This window comes from Neoarius graeffei, chromosome 3 (assembly GCF_027579695.1).
Source record: "Neoarius graeffei isolate fNeoGra1 chromosome 3, fNeoGra1.pri, whole genome shotgun sequence".
Taxonomy (NCBI): Eukaryota; Metazoa; Chordata; class Actinopteri; order Siluriformes; family Ariidae; genus Neoarius; species Neoarius graeffei.
In genome coordinates, this window is record NC_083571.1 from 105,657,198 (window position 1) to 105,679,498 (window position 22,301).

General features: G+C 42.6%; 1 protein-coding gene across 3 annotated transcripts in view; it reads left to right on the plus strand.

Annotated features, from left to right (window-relative positions):
* Nucleotides 1-405: 405 nt before the first annotated feature.
* Nucleotides 406-22,301, plus strand: part of asap2b (ArfGAP with SH3 domain, ankyrin repeat and PH domain 2b) — a 133,590-nt gene continuing 111,694 nt past the window's right edge. For 2 of the 3 annotated variants that reach the window (XM_060917846.1, XM_060917848.1), the window contains exons 1-2: nt 406-910; nt 21,787-21,859. In XM_060917846.1, the coding sequence (XP_060773829.1) occupies nt 785-910; nt 21,787-21,859 (199 nt within the window). In that variant the 5' untranslated portion in view covers nt 406-784. The remainder of the gene's footprint in view (nt 911-21,786; nt 21,860-22,301) is intronic. The other variant, XM_060917847.1, reaches the window with a different exon arrangement.

Sequence of the window (22,301 nt, forward strand, 5' to 3'; positions counted from 1 at the left end):
TTTAAAAAAAAAATTCATCAGTTTATGACAGCGCCCTCTAGTGAGTGAGTTTGGATGAGTTTGACAACCAACCCATGGGACAACCAACCCCCGTTCTCCCCTATAAGTTGGTATATGGTTTCCCACAGGGCTCAGCTGTGGCTCAGAATGAAACTTTGGTTATATTTTTACGACCAAAAAAAAAAAAAAGTATTTTTGAAAACGTTTCTGTAACCAAACTCAAGGCATTTCATTCCACCACAGGTTACACCTGGATACAGGTAGCACAGCGACTGCTGCGCGCGCACTCTGCTTTTGATTGGTCAGTTGATTGGACAGGCTGGCACCGCTGCGCTTTCCTATTGGTCAGTTTACATGTGTGTGGGCGGAGTTGGGTCTCGACTTGCAGGTCACAGACAGACAGAGAGAGAGAGAGAGGCAGAGAGGGCTGACGGCAGGTCGGTCAGTCAGTCAGCGAGCGGGTGAGCGGTGTGTTTTGAGCGCAGAAAGCCGCATCAGGAGGCGCAGTGCGAGGTTGAGGGCGGGGCGCAGTGTGAGGTTGAGGGCGGGGATGGGTTTGTCTCGGAGCTCCTCAGGGTTTGTTATTGTTACTTTTTATTTACTTCTGTTTATGAAATAGAAAAGCCGCTGAAGTCGTGAAAAGAAACTCGAACTGATGTGAGACTGGATCGCAGCCTGACTGCGGCTTGATCTTCTTCCTCTTAACTTTTTTAATAATAATAATAATAATAATAATAATAATAATAATAATAATTGGTGGCGTTATTAGAGTGACTCCGCAGTCATGCCGGACCAGCTGTCAGTGTGTGAGTTTATAGACATTACCTCTGAGGATTATAAAGCGCCCACAACATCCATCTTCACCACCCGGATGGGCCACTGCAGGAACACAGTGGCAGGACTCGAGGAGGTGAGGACACACACATACACAGAAAGAGAGACAGACAGACAATACAGAGAGAGACACACGAGAGAGAGACACAGACACACAGAAACAGAGAGAGAGAGACACAGAAACAGAGAGAGAGAGAGACACAGACACAGAAACAGAGAGAGAGAGAGAGACACAGAAACAGAGAGAGAGACACAGACAGACAGACACAGAAACAGAGAGAGAGACACACACACAGGCACACACACAGAGACACAGAGAGAGAGAGAGACACACACACAGGGACACAGAAACAGACAGAGAGAGAGACACACACAGAGACACAGAGAAAAAGAGACACACAGACAGAGAGAGACACGCACAGAGAGAGACGCACAGAGACTGAGAGCAAGAGAGAGAGACACACAGAGAGAGAGAGAGAGAGAGACAGAGGGCGCGAGAGAGAGACACAGAGAGAGTGCGAGAGAGAGAGACACACAGAGCGCGCGAGAGAGAGACACACAGAGAGCGCGCGAGAGAGAGACACACAGAGAGTGCGCGAGAGAGAGACACACAGAGAGCGCGCGAGAGAGACACACAGAGAGCGCGCGAGAGACAGAGAGCACACGAGAGAGAGAGAGAGAGAGAGAGACAGAGCGCGCGAGAGAGACACAGCGCGCAAGAGAGAGAGACAGCGCACGAGAGAGAGAGAGACAGAGAGAGCGAGAGAGAGAGACACAGAGAGAGCGAGAGAGAGAGACACAGAGAGAGAGAGAGACACAGAGAGAGCGAGAGACACAGAGAGAGCGAGAGACACAGAGAGAGCGAGAGACACAGAGAGAGCGAGAGACACAGAGAGAGCGAGAGACACAGAGAGCGAGAGACACAGAGAGCGAGAGACACAGAGAGCGAGAGACACAGAGCGAGAGACACAGAGCGAGAGACACAGAGCGAGAGACACAGAGAGCGTGAGAGAGAGACAGAGAGCACACGAGAGAGAGAGACAGAGAGCGCGTGAGACAGAGAGCGCGCGCGAGACAGAGAGCACGAGAGAGAGAGAGAGACAGACAGCACGCGAGAGAGAGAGACACAGAGAGCGAGAGAGAGAGACACAGAGAGCGAGAGAGAGAGACACAGAGAGCGTGAGAGAGACAGACAGACAGAAAGAGAGAGAGACAGACACAGAGAGTGCGAGCAAGCGAGAGACACAGAGAGTGAGAGGGAGAGAGAGAGAGGCACAGAGAGAGAGAGACATGGAGAGCGAGCGAGACCGAGAGAGAGAGAGAGAGAGAGACACACAGAGCGAGAGAGAGACACAGAGAGAGAGAGAGAGAGTGTCTCTGTATAATAGCCTACTGTTTATTTATTCTTCTGGAGAATAAACACTAGGAACATGGTAGGAAATGTGGGACTTTCTAAAAGTTTTTCTTGCTTGTCTTGGCCGTGTCCTTCACTGACGTTTAAACTCCGAGAGAAAAAGAAAACAACTTCCTCCTTTGAAATCTCAGGTTTGCCAGCTGTGGAGCTGGAGGTGAACCTCGCCCATAGTCCTACACAACAGTCCTACACACGCAACACTCCAGTGTACTGACAAATAAATACAGAGTCCGGTCAGAACTGGGCTTTCTCTCCAGTGTACCCTGGGCTATGGGCTCGGACCCTGAGCTGTTTAAGACGTGTTTTTCCAAAGTTAAAGAAAGCTATTCAAAGCCAATCAGAACTGGACTTTCTCTGGAACATGATTAGGAAACCGCTTCGCCTCAGGATTCGGGCACTGAGTTGCTCCAGTCAGCTGCGAAACACCTGAACAAGGAATTGCACTGAATTAGTAATTTAGTAAGAAATCACATATATAAATAATACATTTTTTTTTTAATTGTCATGCTCCACTACAAAAGCCCTGTTTGTCAGTTTTTCTTCCGGCTACACCAGAGGAATCTAAAGGCTGTGTGTCAAATTTCATTTTAGACAATAGTGAACTATCAAGAGCAGTTTCCAGAGAAAGGCCTTTGTTAGTAACACAGAGGCAGTTTCACTCATTACGGTCAGGCTTTTTTTTTACTAGAACAGTCATCAGGACTTTGAACTTCCACTTCCACTCTGGGTTTCACTATGAACTGCGCTGACACTGGCTCACTTAGTGTCGTTGTGGTTAATGTGGTCTAATCCAGTTATCCTAATATACAGAAGATGGCCGGTATAATTCACAATGCAGTATATTAGGCTGTATTACATGCAGTCACGGTATAGCAGTGCTTCTCAGGTGGTGTTTACATTAGACCGTATCGTTTTCGTCGCGGATGCACTGTCCGTTCACATTAAAACGCCGGGAAACGACTCCACAGGCGGAACAACTTGAATCCGCCAGGGCCCACGTATTCAATCCATTACGTATCTGATCCGGTGCTGTGTAAACATTGAGGAACGAGGATACGCTGTGCTGAGCTCTAGCTGACGTCGTCATTGGACAACGTCACTGTGACATCCACCTTCCTGATTCGCTGGCGTTGGTCATGCCACGTTGGTCATGTGACACAACTGCTGAAAAACGGCGCGAACTTCACTTCCTGCTATTTGTTCCGAATCACTGCTCGTGCGCTTCACTCGCGCACTCTGTGAGCTGCGCAGGGCCGGAGTGCGCACCCTCCAGAGGGCACTCGCTGTTCAGGGCGGAGTGATTTGGAGCGCAGGATGCCTGCGGAGCCGAGCGTATCCGTGTATTGGCGTTGCTGTGTGCACGCGAATCGTGTATTGGCGTTGCTGTGTGCACGCGAATCGTTTTAAAAACGTTAATCTGATGATCCGCTGATACGGTCTAATGTAAACACCACCTCAAAGTGCGCTCCAGGAAACATAGTGATTTTATTTATCGTAGAAATCACAACCTATCATTATCAGACTTATTATAGTTATTAATCTGTTAGACTGGCCACTTTAATCAAATGGGTTTAATCCAAACCTTATAATAATATCATGAAAACAAGTCAACCGGTAAATAACATCAGCTTGGACATGATGCTTCATAATGTCAGTGAAAGCTTCAGGCATAAAAAGCTCCAATAAGCAGACTTATAATACATAGGGCCAAATTACTCAATTCTGATTGGTCAGTCAAGGAGGGCTTTTTTTCCTTAACACGGGGCCGTATTTCTGAAATGTTACTGGCTAGTTCGTTGCTTGGTTACGGTTACAAAAATTAGCAAATTTTGTCAACAAAATGGCTGACTCAACAATGCCGCATTTCGCTATATTTGACGAAGAAATGATAAGGCCAAATAAAAAAAATAGTGTGTTTCCGGTAACCCGACCGATCGAGAATTTCCGTGTCGAAATTGCCGACCGTAAAGTTTTTATTACAAATTTCCCTCGATATTTTAGTGTAAGCGGCGTTAGTTTGTCATAATTTTTTGTTTCAATGCGTTCAAGTTGTGAAAGAAACGATAAAAAGTAAAATGTTTCGCCACTTCTATCAGCCCTCCTGCATAAACATGGAAGCGCACTTGTATACTGAAGGAGGAAGGCAAAACTGAGCCGAGGCGCCATTTTGAATCCTCATTCAAGGCTGTAATGCAAATTGCTTCCTGTTCAGTATACAAGTGCACTTCCATGGCAGGGAAAAACACTACATTTTACCGCCTATGTAGTCCCCTATTTATACAAATAGGAGTCATTCAGGATTCAGCCATGTTTTTGCTCGACCCAAGTTCTACAGTAGGCTAGGCTAGGCCGTCTGCTTTTAATGGAAGTAGCCTAGCCTAGGACGTTATTTTCACGTTATTTCTTGATAAGGTGTTTTCACGTTATTACATGAAAATATCATGAAATATCGCTTCCGTAGATCATAACTCGAACTCTCGCGATATTTTTTTTTATTCGTTTAAAGATTTAAAACACTTTTTTATTTTATTATGATGTGTGGTATAAAGGATTCTGTGCCAAAATACTATTTTGTAAGATGTTTACTTGTGTTAATTTTTTCGAACAAAATAAAAAAAAAATTAAGAAAAAAAAACTTTTTCCTACCTACCGACCTTATTTTAGTATTTCATGTTACCGGAAACGCACTATTTTTTTTTTTTTGGCCTAAACCAATTGAAAGCTGCAAGCGGAAATGAAAATACCAAAAAAAAGTACAAATTTTTGGCTTTCCGTGTTTAAGAAATGGGCCACAGAAAGACAAATGGACAACTCTCTAGTGGCATATGAATGCTGCGGGTTAGAATACACCGTGTCGCCGTGTCATGATGAAAGACGCTTTAGAAACTGATTCAAACGTGCAAGATAGTCTTGCGCCCTGATTTGGTTCAGAAAACATCAATGACAAATTTTGTGAACTTGAATGGCTTCCGAAGTATGAATTTGGCCCTATATATTATAAATAGTGCTGTCAAGCGATTAAAATATTTAATCGCGATTAATGTCGCGACTGTCATAGTTAACTCGCGATTAATCGCAATTTAATCGCACATTTTTGTCACATGAAAAACCATTGTAATTCTCTTACCAGCATAAAAAAGTGAATGGGCTTGCTTTGTACCAATGTTTATTTTTATTTTTTTTATTGCAGAGCATAACACGTCTTGTCACAGCCACTGACATCCATAACTTCCATATTAGATGAGAAAACCAAGGGATGAAAAATAAAGTGCATATCACTGTGAAAATGAAAAAAGTTTTATTTTACTCTTCATGAGTTTCTTTTGAAGAGAAGTATTTGCCATAAAAGAAGAAAAAAACAGATAACAAAAATAAAAACATTCATCATACGTTCAAAAACGTTCATCATAGTGTGGCACTGTATTATCTAATGCTCACTGCTTATAACTCTACACCCCCCCGGTGGAGATGAGCTGGGAAACTGAAGACTGAAGGAAAAGTATTTTTCCAGTCTCACCTGTGAAAGGGAATCCCATGTGATCTCGTTTGGACGGTAAACCTGTTGGTACAGTTAAACGCAGCACATGAATGAGGCATCTTTATTCTCGGCTACTGTCTAGACGCTATACCAGAGACGGGTGAAGAATCTCCACTTTGCCCCATCCAATATGGCGGCGAGGATGTTTATATGTCTATGCCTTTCTCCATCACTCACACGTACTCTTATTGAAGCAGCGCGCGACAAGCCTCAACAGGAACTACGGGTGACTCGCAGGGCCAAATTAGAATTTGCGTTAACGGCACTATTTTTTTAAATCGCGTTAAATTGAGATCGCGTTAACGCGTTATCGCGTTAACTTTGACAGCACGAATTATAAACAGGGCTTTGAACCGGTTCAAGGAACGAAAACGAAAACCGGGAACTTTTTCTATTTCACATGGAACAGAAACGAAACCAGAAACTTTATTATTTTTTATGCTCCGGAACAGAAACGCTTATTAAAAATAACGGTAACCGGTTAATACCGGTTTTTATTTCGTTCCTCAAAGTTTCCGTAGCCTACAAATAAAAAAGTCATTCTCCTCCTGCGCAAGTTTCTATGACCCGCTGGGGTTCACTTCCTGTGTGACGTTCGCTGACTGAATGGAGAGAGCGGGAGGGTGGACTACTATCACGTCTCCACATCTTAAATAAGAGGTAAATATTGCAGTCTATCGTTATTCAAAAACGTCAATTTCAAACACGATATCAATATATTTGTCCACGTTAATGAGAGGCTCGCGAACATTAAATGACGTTAACCTCTGTTAGCCTATCAATGCACAGGGCCTGACTAGCCTTTGGTAACACACTAAACGAATTATCTTTCATTTTTGGCACTTTTTCTGTTTGTGTAGATGGGAAGACATACTGAGAATCCAAATCGCCAACATTTGAAATAATAATTGTTTTGAATTATTTCTTGTCTTATTTAATGAAGGTTGTAATAGAATTTGGCTTAAGCTGGATGAGACAGAGACATAATTTTATAGCCATTTGTTAAACAGCTGACAGGGAACGTAATTAACCGTTCCGGGAACGAAATTTTTTTGTTCTAACCGGTTCGGGAACGTCTATTTAATGGTGGAACCCAAAACCGGAAACGTTAAAATTCCGTTTCTGTTCGGAACGAACCAATAGGAAAAAAATTCTGGTTCAAAGCCCTGCTTATAAACAAGTAATCGTATGGTTCCTCGTAAAATTAAGGATCAATTTCACTCGTGATTTCAAAGTTTTGAAATTGCCCGAGTCGCGAAAAACTTCGAAATCACTCGTGAAATTAATCCTTAATTTTACTCGGCCCCATACGATTACCAATACAAATATAACACAGTACACATTTAACGTTCAGGAAATAAATCCGTACATATGTGGTTTATGGAATGAATTTTACAGTTAAAGTCATTCCTGGCGACAAAATTTTGAGAACAAATATGAAGCCGGTATTGTGTGGCTGTTTATTTTGCACCAAGGATTAAATCGGTTATTCTGCGAATGTACCTTTCCGCTCTGTTTTGCTATTACATGTCTAAAAAGCCTGATGCACCACTGTTCCATTTTGTCATCCAGGGACGGAAGGCACTTGTCGTGGGCTACGATCAGACGTGGACAGTAACGAAGTACATTTACTTGAGTACTGTACTTAAGTACACTTTTTGAGTATCTGTACTTTACTTGAGTATTTTTTTTTGGAAACTTATGACTTTAACTTCACTACATTTGAAAGGCAAATATCGTACTTTTCACTCCACGACATTTCTATCGAGGTCCTCGTTACTCGTTACTATGAAGCAGATTTGAAAGTGAATGTTTTTTTCTTTTCTAAAACGTCATATTTTTTTCCCAGGTGACACTGAGAGCCGATCAGTAATCACTAAGGTCACGTCACGTCCATAGACTGTATAAAATCAAGCTCAATTACTTCTCAACAGCATGATTTGAACACAATTAGTTGATGGCAGAATGGAAGGAGGTGGTTCTTCTGGACAATACGTGCACCCATGGCCCATGAACCCATGTTTCAGTTTTCTGAAAGGATTAAAGATACGTTTCGTTTTAAATGTTTGCTTTGTTTGCCGAAGACGAACCACATCATGGCCTACAAAAACTCGCCATCCAACCTGAGGGAGCATATTGAGGGATATAAACGTTTTATTCCAAGAGAAAGCTTGCAACGAAGTTGTCTGTGCTTTTAGAGCTAGCGATAACATTACAAACGTAACTATGCAGTCTGTAGTTAGTTTTTTTTTTTTCTTTTTTATCAGACATCTAATTTTTGGGTTTGTTTACCTGACATGTTTCGACGTACAACTTCCGTCTTCCTCAGAGTGTCACCGGATGTTAATTGGTGACGCATCTTTTATCAGCTGCTGTTAAAAACTCAAAACATCTGGCAGAAGAACTAAAAAACATCAAAATGCAGCAAGATGAAGTTTTCATTTCACATGATGTCATATCTCTGTTCACCAGAACACCCACGGAAGCCACCATACAGATAGTACAAGACAAATTAAAAACAGACAGGACGCTCAGGAAACGCACAAACCTCACCGTACAAGACATCACTCAGCTCCTTCAATTCATCGCCACATCCACATACTTTCAGTTCAGGAATACAATCTACAGACAGAAGGAAGGTTTTGCCATGGGAGACCCACTATCAGCCATCATGTGCGGCTTTTTCATGGAGGATCTGGAGCAGAAAGCACTCACTACAATACCAGCGGAATACAGACCAACACTCTGGAAACGGTATGTGGACGACATATTGGAAAAAGTAAAGAGGGGACACACTCAACAACTCACCGACCATCTCAACACCATAGACAATACCGGCAATATAAAATTCACACATGAAGAAGAAACGGAGCAGTCAATAGCATTTTTGGATTTAAAAATACAACACACAGAAGATGGGGACATCAAAATAAAAGTACACAGAAAACCCACACATACCGACCAATATTTAAACTGGACTTCCGAACACCCCATAATGCACAAAATATCCGTAGTTAGAACATTACATGAACGCACAGCAATAATTACAGATCCACAGGACAAAGAACAGGAGGAACAACATATACAACACGCACTGAAGGCATGTCAATATCCACAATGGGCAATATCCAAAGGGGCGGAACAGGTTAAGAACAACAAAACACAGAAGAAAGAGAAAAAAACAAACTAACAAACAAGAACACAGGGGAGTAGTTACATTACCATACATCAGGGGAATAACTGAACGCATTCAAAGAGTAATGAGGAAACACAATGTTAACACACCTGTCAAACCATACACAACACTCCGTCAGATCCTGGTGCATCCCAAAGACAGAATACATCCGGACAACAGATGCAACACCATATATGAGATTCCATGTCAATTATGCAATAAAACTTATATTGGGGAGACAGGAAGGAGTTTCAACACAAGAAAACATGAACATAAGAAAGAGTGCGAAAAGGAGACAGCTACAAGACAAACCCGAACAATAAAAGAAAAGGCACAACAGGAAAATTATAAGTCAGCTATAACAGATCACTGTAAAAGGGAAAACCACATTATGGACTGGGGGAATGCCAGAGTCATCCGCACAGAAGATAACAAACATCAGCGCTGGATCAGGGAGGCCATAGAGATCCGTAAGCGAAGCCCGAGGACCATCAACCGGGATGAGGGAGCATACATGCTCTCCCATACCTGGAGTCACATCTTGCAGGGGACGAACAGACAGTATAAGGCGTGACCGACCTGTCAAACCAGACAGGAAGGCCACGCCTTCAGAAACAGCAGCTGATAAAAGATGCGTCATCAATTAACATCCGGTGACACTCTGAGGAAGACGGAAGTTGTACGTCGAAACATGTCAGGTAAACAAACCCAAAAATTAGATGTCTGATAAAAAAGAAAAAAAAAACTAACTATATTTCATATAAGACATAATGAACGTAATCGAAAGACTATGCAGTCTGGTTAGTCAAATGACTTTCTATGGATTTGCCCGCCAAGTTGCCGTAGCCTTGTCCACGGCTAACGTTAACACATAGCTAGTTAACTTGGACGCTGTTAGTTAGCATGTAAAAACAAACAGAGTTACGCAAACATGAATAACGTTAACTTATCTGAAGTCCTTTCAGAAATATGTTTTAGCATAATCTTGGCAAATACACAGTGTAGAAATGTTTCTTTTCTAGTAGCGTTAGCTACCCAATATGATTTTGAGTTTGCTAGCATGTCAGGTGGAGTTTCACTGACTAGCTAGCTTAACGTTAAACCACCATGACGGCACAGCATGCGTTCATTTTGTGAATTCGCATTTCTGTCTTTGGTAACGGCGTTAGGTTTTGTAAGCGTTGTGGCAATAATACGACAATGCGTTGAGAGAAAATGTACTTTTAATACTTAAGTATTTTTAAAAGCAAGTACTTTAACTTAAAGGAGTACCAAATATAATATATACAGTTGCTGATGTGACAAAGTAACGTATTCTTAAGTATTCTATCAAATTTATATACTAGAAAACAACGAAATATCTTGGTAATTGTAAATATAATAGTCGGTACGCTAAACGGCACAAGAGTCGCCATTTTTAAAAGACCGTGACGTCAGCCCTACCCACTGCACTAGGAGAGAAGCGTAATCATGGCGTCGGGCGCATCAAGTGAAAGCGACAGCTCTGTTGAATCATACGAAGAGATCCCGCAAAAGACACGTCTGGAGGATCGTTATGCTTTCCATCGGTCCCGTTATTACACCCGAAAGCAACACACTGTGGCATTGTGTAGCCGATCACTTACAATTCATCCTACTTTCCGATTCACACGTGCTAGTCCCAACCTCAATGAGCCAACACAACTGGGCACGTACATACGTCATGAGTGTTACGCAGAGAAAACGAACGTGCATTCTGATTGGATAAAATTAATATCATGGCGGGCTGTTCAAACTGCAGAAATAGTTTGCTCGAGCTACTTTCAAAACACTATAACTTTCCAACCTTAGAACGAAAAACTTTTGTAAGTCTTGAATAAGGTTCGTTAATGTGTGTTTTATTGTTATATTTACTCTATATATTGCCCTCTGTTCCCCTTTTAAGTAAAAAAGGGATCTGTACTTTGACTTAAGTCATGAAGTTGGGTAGTTTGTCCACCTCTGGCTACGATTCAATTCAAGTCAGGTCAGGAAGATTTCCATTATCATTTCATTCATACAGATTGTATGTAACAATGTCAAAGATCATGCTATTAGGGCAGCGGTCCAACCTACAAAACAATACACGGCTTCTGAAACTAGTGTAATTTAGTGTTTGACAGATCACTGTGTAAACTGCGGATTCGGTAAAACTGATAAGTGCAGGGCAGCACAGTAAAGACACTGTAGGATGCAGGTCATGACACGGAATAACTAGCTGTCTGAATGAGGAAGTTACAGTACATCTCCGTACACATGAATTAGCAGTAGGTTTCTGGGTGGTACTTTGCATTTGGTGATACCATTTTGAGTTCAGTTAGGAGCGAAAGTAGTTGATGTTAAAGTGCGTATCACGGGTAAATTCAGGAGCAAGATCAATGTAATTCTCCTATTTTATATTAAATTTTGGTCAAATATCTGTCACATTTTGGGGGCGTCGTGGCTCAGGTGGATAAGGCGCCATACCATAAATCCGGGGACCCGGGTTCGATTCCGACCCGAGGTCATTTCCCGATCCCTCCCCGTCTCTCTCTCCCGCTCATTTCCTGTCTCTACACTGTCCTATCCAATAAAGGTGAAAAAAGTCCAAAAAAAAATCTTTAAAAAAAAAAAAATATCTGTCACATTTTGCATTTTGTGCAATTTTTTTTTACCTCGTGCAATACCAGAAGAATTCAGTTGAAATCAAGCCATTTGAGGCGAATTGGTCCGCCTCTGAAAAAACTCGCCATTTGGATTTCCCGGGAAACATTGATTTTCGTGACGTCGCGTGCAGGACGCCTCCTTCTGAATCCTACGTCAGCGCTGGTTTGTTTATGAGAAAACGACCTGGTGGTTTTCTGCAAATTTCTTCAACGTTATCGCGTAATTATTAAAATGGTTCACAGATGTGTCGTAGGAGGGTGTAGCAACACCAATCTTGATGGGATTAGTACTCATCGTTTCCCAAAAGGCCGAGAGAAATGGGAGCGCTTGGTCTACACAGGCTGTGCACTGAAACCGTGCAAAGCTCTCGCAGCCTGCTGGCGCTTCCGCAGGTGACGTCACGAATCTGGCTCCAGACTCCCTTGGGATTTTTCCAGACGCGTTTTTTTTTTTCTGCTGTAGACAGATGGCCTTGTGCAAAATTACCCTTCTGGATGAGTGTGTAAAGGGACATACTTTCATATTAAAAAAAAAATGAAACTGGTCCAGAATATTAGCCTGGGCCCGCCCATCCTAAGCGTGACGCAACACGAGGGCCTGTTCCGAGCTTAGTCTGGCCAGGCAGGCTATCTACAGCATTTCCAAGCTCCCGAAAAATCGGGAACCAATCAACTTTGAGCATCTCCAACGGCCCTGGGTAGAGGCGTGTTCAAGGCAGTGACGTAGCAGAACTGCGACCGGAAGCCATAGACCGCGGCTTTGTCCTTCTTTCAAATAAGACACTACAATGCGAATATACACCCGCCACTCGCATGTTAACTTTACATGTTCGACAAAAGTAGTTTCTCTCCATTTCTGCTCGTGTTATTATCGTCCTCTTCCTCTTCAGCTCCTCCTTCTTCTTCCTGTTACTCAAGCAGTTTCCGTCGCGTCACATACGTCAGAGGAAAGAGTGATGTGATTGGTTTAAGCTTCATCACAGCCTTTTCTGGCTTCGCCCAGTAGCAAACTGAGGCATTTCAGGGAGGCGGGTCAACCACGGGCTCTGGGAAACGGTTTGGCTTGATAGCTTGGCCAGACCAAATGCTCGGAGAGCTTTGAAGTCGCGTTAGCCAGGCTACCAGAATATGCACTTTAAGAAATGCTCATGAAATGTTTCAGAGGTCGACGTGTGGTACGACATAAACCCTCAACAAGTTTTTTTTTTTTTTTTTCCCCCCATTCTGCACCAAGCACTATTCATGCAACCAAGTACATGGAGAGTGGCGCATTCATTTCTGTGCACTATATTAAGAAATATAACATGCAAATATCTGTACTAACCGTTATTAGTATTATTATAAGCATGTACCACAGTAGATGATGACAAAGTTCATTAATACAATGACATTTTCACACCTGACGCCAGTGAGCTAATACTGGAATATCCATCCAGCCGTTATCCATAACCGCTTATCCTGTGCAGGGTCGCGGGCAAGCTGGAGCCTATCCCAGCTGACTACGGGTGAAAGGCGGGGTACACCCTGGACAAGTCGCCAGGTCATCACAGGGCTGACACATAGAGACAAACAACCATTCACACTCACATTCACACCTACGGTCAATTTAGAGTCACCAGTTAACCTAACCTGCATGTCTTTGGACTGTGGGGGAAACCGGAGCACCCGGAGGAAACCCACGCAGACAACATGCAAACTCCATACAGAAAGGCTCGAACCCAGACCTTCTTGCTATGAGGTGACAGTGCTAACCACTACACCACCGTGCCGCCCTAATACTGGAATATTTTGACTGAAATATTTTGTAGACTGTACCGTAGGCATGGACGGCATGATATAGCTGGAACATTGTATTTTGTAGCTCGTCTAGTGAGAAAGCATTCTCTTTCAGTGTGCTGCACGTAGCAGAAAGATTTTAGGGGAAAAAAGCGACATTAGCATGGCTTTTTACCGTGTGTTGTGTAAACTTTTCTCAGGTGCTTGTACAGTATCTGGTCTGGTCTGGTTGTTATGCTGGACTTTGTTATAGGTAGGTGTACTGATATTTATTCTATCCACATTCACTGGATATGAGCAATCACGCGCTCTACTATTGGCTACTCTACTGCTAGGCTATCAGCTCATATGCCGTAAGGAGAGGAAAACAAAATGGCTGAGCGTGTTGCTGAACCAACCGGGGACGAAATAAAAACTCTACTCGAAAACAAAACCCTGAAGATTGTCATCAAGTATTTTAAAGAAGCAGAAATAGCTTAAAGAATATAGTTTTCCCCTCTAATAGCTCCTGTTCCACACTCCAGCCCAGTCGGTGGCGGTAAGACACATTTAAGTTGGTTTGCCAACAGCCAAAAAAAAACCCTAAAGAAGAAGAAGAAGAAAAACCCCAAAACATACAAAAAAAGCAGGAAAATATGGAATGAAAGCATTTAATGGTAAGAACGTATCTTTTTGTTTTTAAGAATCATTATTATTATTATTAAAGCATTTTTCACAAAACAGTCATTTCGGCGGCTTGTTTACTTTCTAAGCGGAAATGATTTTGTCGGACGTTTTGGATAAAGCTTTTATTTATCGAAATTGCAAAAAATAAAAATGCTCCGTTTCTCAAAATCTAGTGAATGTGGATCTAATAAAGCAGTTATTCCACTCGATCTCGTCGTACATGGCTTATAGCCGACTCGGTGCTACGCGCCTCGTCGGCTGTCAGCTCATGTACGACTTGATTTCTTGGAATAACTTAAATATTCATGGATGGATGAATGGGTGGACCTTATTTATTTATCCCTAAAGGAAAAGTTGGGGTGTGTACGGAAGCCGAGAGAGGCCCTTCATATAATCTTTTTTTTATTCACCTTGTTATCCCGAGATAACGACATAATTAATTCAGGATCTCGAGAAAACAACACGACTAATTCGAGATCTCGAGGAAACAAAACAGTTATTCCGTGATCTCGAGAAAACAAGACAATTATTCCATGATCTCGAAAAAACAAAACAATTATTTCTAGTGCTGTCAAAAATGTCGCGTTATTAACGCGTTAACTTGACTCAATTTTAACGGCGATAATTTTTTTGTCGCGAGATTAACACTCTGTGACATGATGTAGGTTTTTCATAAGCTTTTGAAACTGCCAGGAACTTGGAACAGAGACTTTGCTTAGAAAAACGATAGCAGCTAGACTGTAATGCCACGCCCCGCACAGCCAGAGTCCTCTGCCCTCCCCCGAAGAGCCACGGTGCTCGGCTTAGGTTTCGTTTTCCCATCAGTGGCTTCAGCCCGACTTTGCAGTGGCTGTGACAAGACGTGTTATGCTCTGCAATAAAAAAAAAACAAAAAACATTGGTACAACCAGTGTTCGAACTATGCCAATATTTTCGGGGGGTCCCTTTTTTTCCCTTGGGGGGGGGTGCTTGCGCTTGTCTCAGAGCGCGGATCTCCATCGCGCGCTCACTTCGGATATGCAAATGCTTCCCGTTACACACGATTGCTATGTCAATAAACATCATTTTGCCAATATTTTAGAGACCCCCCAACATTTCCCAAATCATGTTTTCAAGGGATCTTTCATGTTTCAGGGGTCCCTCGAGTACCCCCGTAGTTCGAACGGTGAGCAAGCCCATTCACTTTTTTATGCTGATAAGAGAATTACAATGGTTTTTCATGTGACAAAAATGTGCGATTAAATTGCGATTAATCGCGAGTTAACTATGACAGTCGCGACATTAATCGCGATTAAATATTTTAATCGCTTGACAGCACTAATTATTTCATGATCTCGAGTCAACCCCTGATCAAAATATTGCCTTATTAGGTGATCGATTATTCCAGACATTCTAATAACCAAAGTTGCGTCTATACAGAATGAGAAACAGCCCCAAAGTCAGCATATCACAAGTCTCTTGGCGCACCTGAATGAACCATTTCTCAGCTGTTTACTCGAGATCATGAAATAATTGTTTTGTTTTCTCGAGATCACAGAATAACGGTTTTGTTTTCTCGAGATCTCGAATTAGTTGTGTTGTTTTCTCGAGATCCTGAATTAATTATGTCGTTATCTCGGGATAACAAGGTGAATTTAAAAAAAAGGATGATATGAAGGGCGGCGGCACGGTGGTGTAGTGGTTAGCGCTGTCGCCTCACAGCAAGAAGGTCCTGGGTTCGAGCCCCGGGGCCGGCGAGGGCCTTTCTGTGCGGAGTTTGCATGTTCTCCCCGTGTCCGCGTGGGTTTCCTCCGGGTGCTCCGGTTTCCCCCACAGTCCAAAGACATGCAGGTTAGGTTAACTGGTGACTCTAAATTGAGCGTAGGTGTGAATGTGAGTGTGAATGGTTGTCTGTGTCTATGTGTCAGCCCTGTGATGACCTGGCGACTTGTCCAGGGTGTACCCCGCCTTTCGCCCGTAGTCAGCTGGGATAGGCTCCAGCTTGCCTGCGACCCTGTAGAAGGATAAAGCGGCTAGAGATAATGAGATGAGATATGAAGGGCCTCTCTCGGCTTCCGTAGGGGTGCGAAAGTAACAAACAGATACTGTATTAAGCAAAGGACCTGGGGTTGTTGTGTAAATACCTGGTGTGCTATAAGGCGTGCTATTGGGTGTTGGGGTGGTTTAGCGAGCTTCCACTTACACACAGAGAGTACGGGCAGTTCCCCTGACTGACATGCATCACTCCCCTTTCCAGTTTTTCCAGAAGTGTGTTGGGTCTTGCTGAAACCTGCCTCCTTGCTCTGTGCATTGCTCTTATGAAATGTCTCCCCCTAAGGCTGTTGGTCTGTCTTTACCTGCCCTAGTGTGTGCGCGTCTCTCTCTCTCACTTTAAATCCCTGTGTAGTATGTTTGCTCTCGTTCCTCTTTCAGCATCTGTGTCTCGCCTCCACATTGAAGTCACCATCATTTTACACATTCTCTTTCTGTATTGAATATATATGACACTCATCCGCCATTTAAAGGGGAACTGAAGGCAATTTTTTATCATCAAAATTCTATTTATCTCATTTTATTAAATATAGGAATACATTTTTGATCGCGGGGCGGCACGGTGGTGTAGTGGTTAGCGCTGTCGCCTCACAGCAAGAAGGTCCGGGTTCGAGCCCCGTGGCCGGTGAGGGCCTTTCTGTGCGGAGTTTGCATGTTCTCCCCGTGTCCGCGTGGGTTTCCTCCGGGTGCTCCGGTTTCCCCCACAGTCCAAAGACATGCAGGTTAGGTTAACTGGTGACTCTAAATTGACCGTAGGTGTGAGTGTGAGTGTGAATGGTTGTCTGTGTCTATGTGTCAGCCCTGTGATGACCTGGCGACTTGTCCAGGGTGTACCCCGCCTTTCGCCCGTAGTCAGCTGAGATAGGCTCCAGCTTGCCTGCGACCCTGTAGAACAGGATAAAGCGGCTACAGATAATGAGATGAGATGAGATGAGATTTTTGATCGCTATTCTATCACCGCTATAGCAAGTTATGAGTGTTTGAAATATGCTCTGTAATACCGTATATCCGTCCATATGTCAAAGCGATGGCCGTAAACGAGATTCGTTAAGACCTGTGCGAGGCATCGTAGGACGGAAGTAAAACGTACAGCGGAAATCAAAGCGACGGACATCTGCCATCATTGTCAAAAGACGCACGCACCGTCTTTCGAATGCTGACGTAATCAAGCCGGAAGTTTTGTTTGTTTTGATAGCAATCAGGAAAGTTTGAAAAAAGTAGGCAGTAATCGCCATTTAAACTCGGTTTTTGTGCAATACTTCGTTTGGAAAGCAGTTTTCAAAATGGCGGCGTTGATACTTGACGTTTCGAAGTCTCGCACAAGTCTGGTGAAGATCGCGCGGATAAGCGACGCCTACCGTGGACCAAACGAACTAAATTCAACACGGCTAAAAACCGAACAGGCCGATAAGTATCATATTTAATTGCAATTAGTTGCCAATACGAGTCACGATATAAAGGTTACTAAACCCGAAAACGTAATTGAATAACGGTAATTAAGAAATAAAGCAAGTTTAAAAATGACTTCAGTTCTCCTTTAAATAGGAACACCTATAAACCATGCAGTTATCCAGCCAGCCAGCCATGGGGCAATGCATAAAATCGTGCAAATACAGGTCAAGAGCTTTAGTTAATCTTTACTTCGAACATCAGCATGGGGAAAATGTGATCTCAGAGATTTATTGTTATTGCCAATGTCTGTGTAGTTCTGCTCTGTTCAAGTGGGGTCGTGCTGTATATACGAGCACGGTTTCTCGATAAACCGTGGCTATGAGAGTGTCATGGCATCTTCAGCGTGTCTGAGTTGTGAATTCTCCGAGTGTGACTCACCTGCGTGTTCTACAGCGCATGAAGGCATCTTGTCCTGGTGCTGAGAGGGAATTTAGGAGCTCCATTATTATTATGATTACGGGTTTTGTTTAACCAATCATGATGCTGATGAGGCAATGTGGCATCATTATGAAAGATTTGGGCCTGGATTAAACATTACTACTAGGCTTTTGAAATCTCAATGACTAACGCCCTCGTTATTTTAAAGCTAGACGGCCTTTCAGGTCTTTCAAGTGTAGGTCGTAAAAAGAATTTTCCCCGACACCCAGTTATTTTGTTTAGTGGACCGAAAGCTACTGAATTCGAATCACAGACTTCCAAATTTATTTATTTATTTTTAACAGAACAATTAATGAATTTAGGGCCACGTGGCCTTAAATTCTCCGCTATTTTTTTTTTCTTGCTTCACCGTGACCTCATTCAAGATATTACATCATGCATGATGTGGTGGGCTTTCCCTGTTTGTTCAAGGCATTGTGGGATACAAATTTGAAACCGGAGAGAAACATGGAGGACGTGAGTGTGCGAATGAAACGTGAAAGCCCGACTACAGTAATGGGAAGAAAAGACGTTATGTTACCGGTATATGCGACGGAAAGGAAACGCAGGACCAAACTAATAAATATCGTCGCTCAGCGAGCACCTCGGTGTGATCAGCTGCTCGTTTAATGACAGAATGATAGAACTATCAGTGCACGGTCAAAGGTAAACCTGCGTATGCGCACACACACACACACACACACACTCACGGACTTCCTCTGTCTGCTTGACTGCACGAAGTGAGCGATTTCATGCACGTTATTTGCTTTAATCCCCTCAAATGAAATGAAATCACTTCCCAGCCGCAGAAAGGCCTGGGTTTTTTTTTTTTTAGATATTACAGAAATAAACTAGGGCTGTCAAACGATTAAAAAATTTAATCGCGATTAATCTCAGAATTTCATATAGTTAATTGTGATTAATAGCATTTTTAAAAATCTATGTAAATGAATGAGGCTTTTAAAGTGAAATGTGACAATTAAAATGAACACATTTTATGCTAAAAGTACTTGTTAAAAACTGCTGGGACAAGAGAAAATGGTAAGGGAGTTTATTCATTCACATACTAGGCAGTACTGAACATACAAAACACAAAATTGGATTTTGTGATGGATTAGGGAGCTGTAGTCTCAAATATAAAACATGTAGTCACATACTACTGTGTCTCAGTTCAGACATGTGTGACAAAAGAAAATAAAAATGAAATAAAACTTCAGTTGTGCTGGAGTTGTATTCAGTCACAGCCTATAGAGATCTTGCATGTGACGTCACAGCCGATCCAGATTGTGACAGACGCCATCGTGTCGGTCAAACGCCATATTTCCGCCTTCTACTTCTGCTTTTACTTCTACCTTTTCTTCTGGAAAACCCTACTATATACAATTCTACTACAACGGCTGCGGCTACAAGCTCTCCCTACCTGTGCACATTTTTTATGTTTTTTGTGTGTATTTTTGCGTGTTGTTCGTCTGTACCGGACTTCAATATCCACTACAACCGTATGGACTTACTGGACATTGGTTTCCAGCAGAAAATGACAGTTTGTAGCGATTTCCATCGCATGCACAACATTCCGGACGAGAAAAAAAAAAAAAAACATTCCGGACGAGAAAAAAAACAACCATTCCGGACGAGACCAGATTGCGAGACCAGCGGGGTCTCCGTGGATTGTTATCGGAAGCAAAGCGAAGGAGGCGGCGCCGGGAGCCGAAGCAAAAGCGAGGCTACAGGCAGAGCCGGCCTGTTGACTAAGCTCAGAAAACAGCTACTCAAACCTCCACTGCCAAGCCTCTACCTCTCCAATGCCAGATCCATGTAAACAACACGGACGATTTGGAATTACCTTATTCTATAATCGGCTGGTCAGTGCTATACTCAATACTTAAGTGACTTACCCATCCAGTGAGGATCATTTTCTTGTTTACAAGATGCCACATCTGAGTCGCTGACAAATCCTGAATTTCTGTAAAGAAAACTGTCCAGAGATTTATAAGCACGCAGTGCTTCACCGCTGAACAGCGAGGGAAAGTTGATGAGGTAATCATACACGTCCGGGTATTCCGCTGGCAGTTCAAAATCCGGTCGTGAAAACTCCGTCCGGAAAGCCATAAGGGTCACAAATCTGTAGATCGTTTATTTTAGACATATATCTAGTTATCTGTTCATTAGAAAAATGAGCCGTGTAGTCCGTCGGTTGAAATTGATCCATTCTGTACACGAGTGCAGCAGTATTCAGCGGTGTTTTTGACCGACACGATGGCGGTTGTGTACTTTCCGGTCACGTGACTGCAAGATCTCTATAGGACTTCACAGTGCTGTGCAAACAAAAATAAATTGCAGTTGGACTTCAGTAAAGACATTTAGTGTCATATCACAGTGCTACAGCATACTGAAATCTCACTTTACAAAAGTATTTTAGAACTGCAAAGTGCATACCAAAACCAACTCAATCACACTCTACTTTTGAAATGAAACTTTTGAAATGAAACTTCCCGTTTAACAGACCTTTCTCCATCACTCACACTCACTCTTACTGATCAGTCCCCCCAGGATTCCGCAGGCCTTTTTTGTGATTGTTGCGGGCTAAAATGTCTGATGTTGCGGGGGGTTTTCCAAAAAATTGTGCTGAAAGTTGCGGTGTTTTTTAGGTTTTTGTTGCGATTACATTGCGGGAGGAAGTGAAAGTTGCAAGGAATTGTTGCGATTTTCTCTTTGTGTGATTAAAATTGAGTGATATGTTAAATATTAAGTTATTACCGAAAAACTATTGATTAAAAAAACAGACACTGAGAAATGGTCCTATAAACATCTTTACCAATATAAAAGATTACCAGGACTACAAAAATGCAGAAAAATAGGCTTTACTTATCCAAATGCTCCTGTTGGTTCAAAAGTTAAAGTGCAGAGAACCTCACAGCACATGAAGTTACCTTAAAATATAATATAAATGCCTCAGCTTTCATGTAAGAAAAAAAAAACTATTAATACTAGTACTGTGTGCAGGCAGTCTCTCCTGAAGACTAAATTAAACAATAATTATAAACTAATAAAATAAATGGCTCAGGCTTCATAGAAGAAAAAAAAAACAATTTGAACAGAATCTCACAGTATGATGCTGAAGCTGCCTAAACAATGGAAAATAAAATACCATTTTGGCAAAAATGTTGGCATCCAATAATTTCTTGTATTAAGTAAAAAAATAATGTAAAGTGCACACAGTCCTTCACTGTAAACATAACACACTTTCAGTAACAGAATTTAAGCCTACATAAACACTGACTCGCACATACTGCTTCTCTTGAACGTAAACACGGAAGTAAGGCGGAAGGTAGTTTGTCGACGTCACCTCAAGACAACGCCAATGATTGGTCAAATTTGCGGGAAAGTTGCGGTGATTGGATATAATTGCAACACCGCCCTGAATTTGCGGAGATTGGTTGAATTTGCGTTGAAGTTGCAAATCGCAACATCGCGAAATCCTGGAGGGTCTGATTGAAGCAGCGCACGACAAGCCTCAACATGAACTACGGGTGACTCGCAGGATCAAATTAGAATTTGCGTTAACGGCACTATTTTTTTTTAATCGCGATAAATTGAGATCGCGTTAATGCGTTATTATCGCGTTAACTTCGACAGCCCTAAAATAAACATACATCACAATGACCAAATTTCAAAGGGAACTAAATTTCACCGATTTTATGAAATCGAAAGGTCGTCTAGCTTTTAATAATGTTGAAGCAGACCTATTGAGATAGCATTACCTTCTGGGTTTTTTTTTTTTTGTGTGTCTCTGTTTAAAATGGTACCTTGTGTTTTGTAGGTTCTGGATGCAGACCGGATTATTCTGAGCAAGATGAAGAAGTCTATCAAGGCTATAAATGGCTCTGGCCTAAGTGAGTATGAGATGATCATTGAATCGGCTTCAGCTGAGCTCCTGTGATGGTTGATGCCCTTTGAAGGCTCCTCCTCATGTGTTTGCTTTGCTTATGCTGGGCATACACTGCGCGATTTTTGGCCCGATTTTGACACGATTTTCACTCGTGCGACTATTTTGGAGATCGGGCCGAGTTTTGGCTCAATCGTGCGTCTCGGATCGTGTAGTATACATGGGGTAACGACAAGCGATTAACACCTCACGACCTCCTCCCGATCGATCGGATGAAAATCAAACCTGTTTGAAATCCTGAGCATCGCATCCGAGCATCGCATCGTATAGTGTGAGAACAGGAATCGTAAGCTGCGTGCTGTTTACCCCTGCGATTCACTCGTACAGTGTGAGCAGCAGCTGAATACCGCGATTGAAAAAATTGCACAGTGTATGCCCAGCTTTAGGCT